Source organism: Lipophrys pholis, assembly GCF_963383615.2.
Source record: "Lipophrys pholis genome assembly, chromosome: 16".
NCBI classification, from domain to species: domain Eukaryota; kingdom Metazoa; phylum Chordata; class Actinopteri; order Blenniiformes; family Blenniidae; genus Lipophrys; species Lipophrys pholis.
Window position 1 is genome coordinate 28328477 of NC_137634.1, and position 4345 is coordinate 28332821.

The 4345-nt window shown below is 45.6% G+C and overlaps 1 protein-coding gene across 1 annotated transcript in view; it reads right to left on the reverse strand.

The window, feature by feature from the left end:
* LOC308121461 (zona pellucida-like domain-containing protein 1) overlaps positions 1–3917 on the reverse strand; it is a 10424-nt gene extending 6507 nt beyond the window's left edge. Inside the window, exons 1-8 of the mRNA XM_080482704.1 lie at positions 3895–3917; positions 3701–3811; positions 3383–3603; positions 3127–3311; positions 634–706; positions 337–434; positions 187–267; positions 1–106 (exon numbers count right to left, since the gene is read on the reverse strand). The exon at positions 1–106 is cut by the window's left edge and continues 63 nt beyond it. Of these exons, the coding sequence (XP_080338830.1) occupies positions 1–106; positions 187–267; positions 337–434; positions 634–706; positions 3127–3311; positions 3383–3603; positions 3701–3809 (873 nt within the window). The 5' untranslated portion in view covers positions 3810–3811; positions 3895–3917. The remainder of the gene's footprint in view (positions 107–186; positions 268–336; positions 435–633; positions 707–3126; positions 3312–3382; positions 3604–3700; positions 3812–3894) is intronic.
* Between the last annotated feature and the right edge of the window lie 428 nt (positions 3918–4345).

Consider the following 4345-nt stretch of genomic DNA (forward strand, 5'->3'; position numbering starts at 1 on the left):
CACCGTCTGGTTCTGCTGTTCCACAAACCTGAACGCCGGGAAGGAGAAGCGAGCCTGGTGACTCTCACCGTTCTCATGCATCGTGGTCATCTGGTCCTTTGAGCACCTGCTTCAACCAAGTTTACAAGATGCATGAGCCCAACAGGAAGCTCCGCCCACTCTTCAGAATCAAATCCAAAGACTTACGGCACAAACAAGTTGAAGAGGGTGGAGTTGGTGGGATGAGCAGAAACGGAAGCGTAGCATCGGTCCATGAGGACGTGGTACCTGGCAGGAGACAGAACACATGAGGAGCGATGGAAAGAAACCTTCCGACTGAGCTGGGAGTATTCTTACTGCTCAGTGAGGTTGTCTGCCTGGACCTGCACGTACACCTTGGTCCTCAGCTCCAGGCCCAATGGGGGGATCACCAGAGGAGTGCTGTAATTCACATCCTGTCCAGGACAAACACCGTTTCTCACATGCTTCCTCTCATCACGTTCTGGGTTTGATCAGAAGACTGCTCATTGAATGTATTTGTATTAGAGTGGATCAATAGTACTGGAGTATTATTAGTAGTAGTATTGGAGTACAGCAGTTGGAACAAATCAGACCAACTGCCTTCACAAAGACTTTACGTGACATTGTCCTTACACTGTAGAGCTCCATGCTCAGAGTACTGATGAAGCTGCCATTGTTGTCCCTCACTGCGATGGAAGAAGCTGACCTGAAGGACACGGACAGTGGCGTCACCACACGGCATTAACAGGACCAGGTGATGACAAACACTTAACTGGGCCAGCTAATGGGTATTAAATATGTACTTGTACTAGAATATGAGTGAACAGTCAAACCCCAAGGTGTTGATGGATAAAGAATATTTATTATCTACGTTCTATCACTTACAGCTAAAGTACTCATTATAAAAATACAACATTCAGTACCAAGTAAGGATGCACCAATACCAACACCAGTATCAGGTCGAATACTGCACACAGCACTCACACTCCCTGATACAACCCAATGAGTACTATGATGTCAAGTGTCAACAACTTGGCCAGTACTACTAGAATGAAACACGTAAGGCAGACTTCAACTGCGACCTGCCAAGATGTCAAGAGGAAAAAGATAGTTTGTACAACACCAGCAACTTCATCACCAGCAACTTCAACACCAGCAACTTCATCACCAGCAACTTCAACACCAGCAACTTCATCACCAGCAACTTCATCACCAGCAACTTCATCACCAGCAACTTCATCACCGGAGATATTTGAACCAGCAGAGTTAGCTAGATGCGGCTAAATACTTTAACTGTTCAAGCATGTAACTCCCAGCTGTGCAACATGCTACATGCTACATGCTAAAGAGTTTCAGTTCACACGCCAGCGATGCTACATGCTAAAGTGTTTCAGTGCTCACTCACCAGCTGTGCTACATGTAACATGCTAAAGAGTTTCAGGCACACATCAGCGATGCTATATGCTACATGCTACATGCTAAAGAGTTTCAGGCACACATCATCAATGCTATATGCTACATGCTACATGCTAAAGAGTTTCAGGCTCACACACCAGCGTTGCCACATGCGAAAGAATTACAGGCTGACACGCCAGCGATGCTACATGCTAAATAGTTTTAGGGCTCACTCACCAGGGATGCTACATGCTACATGCTAAAGAGTTTCAGGCTCACACACCAGCGTTGCCATATGCGAAAGAATTACAGGCTCACATGCCAGCGATGCTACATGCGACATGCTACATGCTAAAGAGTTTAGAGGGTCACACACCAGCGATGCTACATGCTACATGCTAAAGAGTTTCAGGCTCACACACCAGCAATGCTACATGCTAAAATGTTACAGGCTCACACACCAGTGACGCTAGATGCTAAAGAGTCACAGGCTCACACACCAGCGATGCTACATGCTAAAATGTTACAGGCTCACACACCAGTGACGCTACATGCTAAAATGTTACAGGCTCACACACCAGTGATGCTACATGCTACATGCTAAAGAGTTTCAGGCTCACACACCAGCAATGCTACATGCTAAAATGTTACAGGCTCACACACCAGTGACGCTAGATGCTAAAGAGTCACAGGCTCACACACCAGCGATGCTACATGCTAAAATGTTACAGGCTCACACACCAGTGACGCTACATGCTACATGCTAAAGAGTTTCAGGCTCACACACCAGCAATGCTACATGCTAAAATGTTACAGGCTCACACACCAGTGACGCTAGATGCTAAAGAGTCACAGGCTCACACACCAGCGATGCTACATGCTAAAATGTTACAGGCTCACACACCAGTGACACTACATGCTACATGCTAAAGAGTTTCAGGCTCACACACCAGCAATGCTACATGCTAAAATGTTACAGGCTCACACACCAGTGACGCTAGATGCTACATATGACTAAAGTGTAAAAGATACACTCATTAATAGAAAGCAGGAGCATGCTTGCGGCATCGCATAGCCTTTTTGTATAATTGAATATGAATGAGGCTTCATGACATTTAAAAAGTACTCATATCAGTACTCACTATGGGCAAGTAGTTTAAGATTAGTACTTGTACTTGTGTACTCGCCCATTAAGAAAGTGGAATTGGTTATTTGCTAGTACCAATTACAGACTCATATCTTCACAGACATGGGCTTCAGCCTACACGATGCGCTATTTACAACTATATTCTACAATACGGTGTGTTATCTACTGAATATCAGAAAGATTAAATAAATAATACACTACACAGGCCTTAGTAGACTCACTGGTTGTCTGTTTGAAATAAATACTGTCACTTCCAGTAGATTTCTGTACAGTCCACATGTTCAAAATGTTTTTCTGAACCTGTACACTAAAAAAGTAAGAAAGGGTAAAGACCTGTTTTTGTGGTTCACACTTCTATTATTTCCTTCACTTTACAATTAATTCAACCTAAAAGAAACACGCAAGTCACCAAATATTCAGCACGACACTGAGAAACTCATTTTGGAATCACTCAAACAGTAATGGCACCCAGACGTTTCTTCAGGACTAAACTTGAGTCCAAAGCACCACTGCACATCCAACCCTGACCCTCCGAACCGCCATGTCTCCTCTGGACTCATCAGACAAACAAACAGATATCTTACACATCCACTCTGGTGTTGTTGATGAGATACTCCAGAGGATAAGCACAGGAGTAATAATACTTGAGCTCCGTGTTGTACGTCACTACTCCAGTAGTGGGGTCATGTGAGTGCACCAGTCCGCTGATATTGACCGTCTGGATGTTGGAGAAGTCGGCAAAAATCCCAGTGCCTGGTGCGCTGGTGGTCTGCAGGCAACATTTAGCTCACAGTCAAACAGAGAACAAAACCATCCGGGGACTTTTTCACTTCAGCTCACCACAAACGTGCTTCCACAGCTGTTGGTCATATTGATGGGAAACGTGAACCTGACCACCGGAGGGGTGAGCGACTCGTCCAGGGTTCCCTGGCAGCCTGGCTGCTCTGACATGTGATTGAGGATGAGGAGAGACTCGTTGTAGCCGGTGTAGACCACAGGGCAGATCAGGATGGCCAGGCTAATGGAGGAAGTGCCACAGTCCACTGAGATGTCAGTGTATTCTACACAGGAGAAGAACCAGAGCCGTCAGCGGGTTCTGCAGAGGCCTAACATGAAGGTTGAGGTAAAGTGTACGGAGCTGAAACAGACACGTCTCACCTGGACGGCGAAGGTCACTTTGGCACACCAGCGCACTGCTTTTGGCCACCATGCACATCAACAAGAGGGTCCCCAGAAGCTGCATTTTCACCAACCTTAGTGTGGACATACCTGTCACAATAAATAAAGAATATTCACGAATCACAGCGGCTGGAGTTGTTGGAGCCATCACACTGCCGGGTACCCACACCTACTCAGGTTCTGCTGCTCTGCTGCCTTGGATGATCCATAAAGCTGCAGGACGTCTTTATATAGCTCCAGTCTCTCTAACCATTGGACAGAAACCAGGTCAATGTGGAGCTATGGGTCCCCGCCTAAATGTCAGTATATGATATCAATTCTTTTGTACTACGAGTTCCATAGAGCATCCCTTGCAGTTATTAGTTGAAACTCTACACAGCAATCCCTTCAGTGAAACTCAGACAATCACCTCACCGGCTTTGAAATCTGAATTCACTTTTATAACAACACTTGTTGAAGTGTAACATCCCTGCAGATACTAAACAATACTTTGATTCCCTTTGTCAGCTACACACACACACACACACACACACACACACACACACACACACACACACACACACACACACACACACACACACACACACACACACACACACACTGTCCAGGTCATAATTCTCTGAT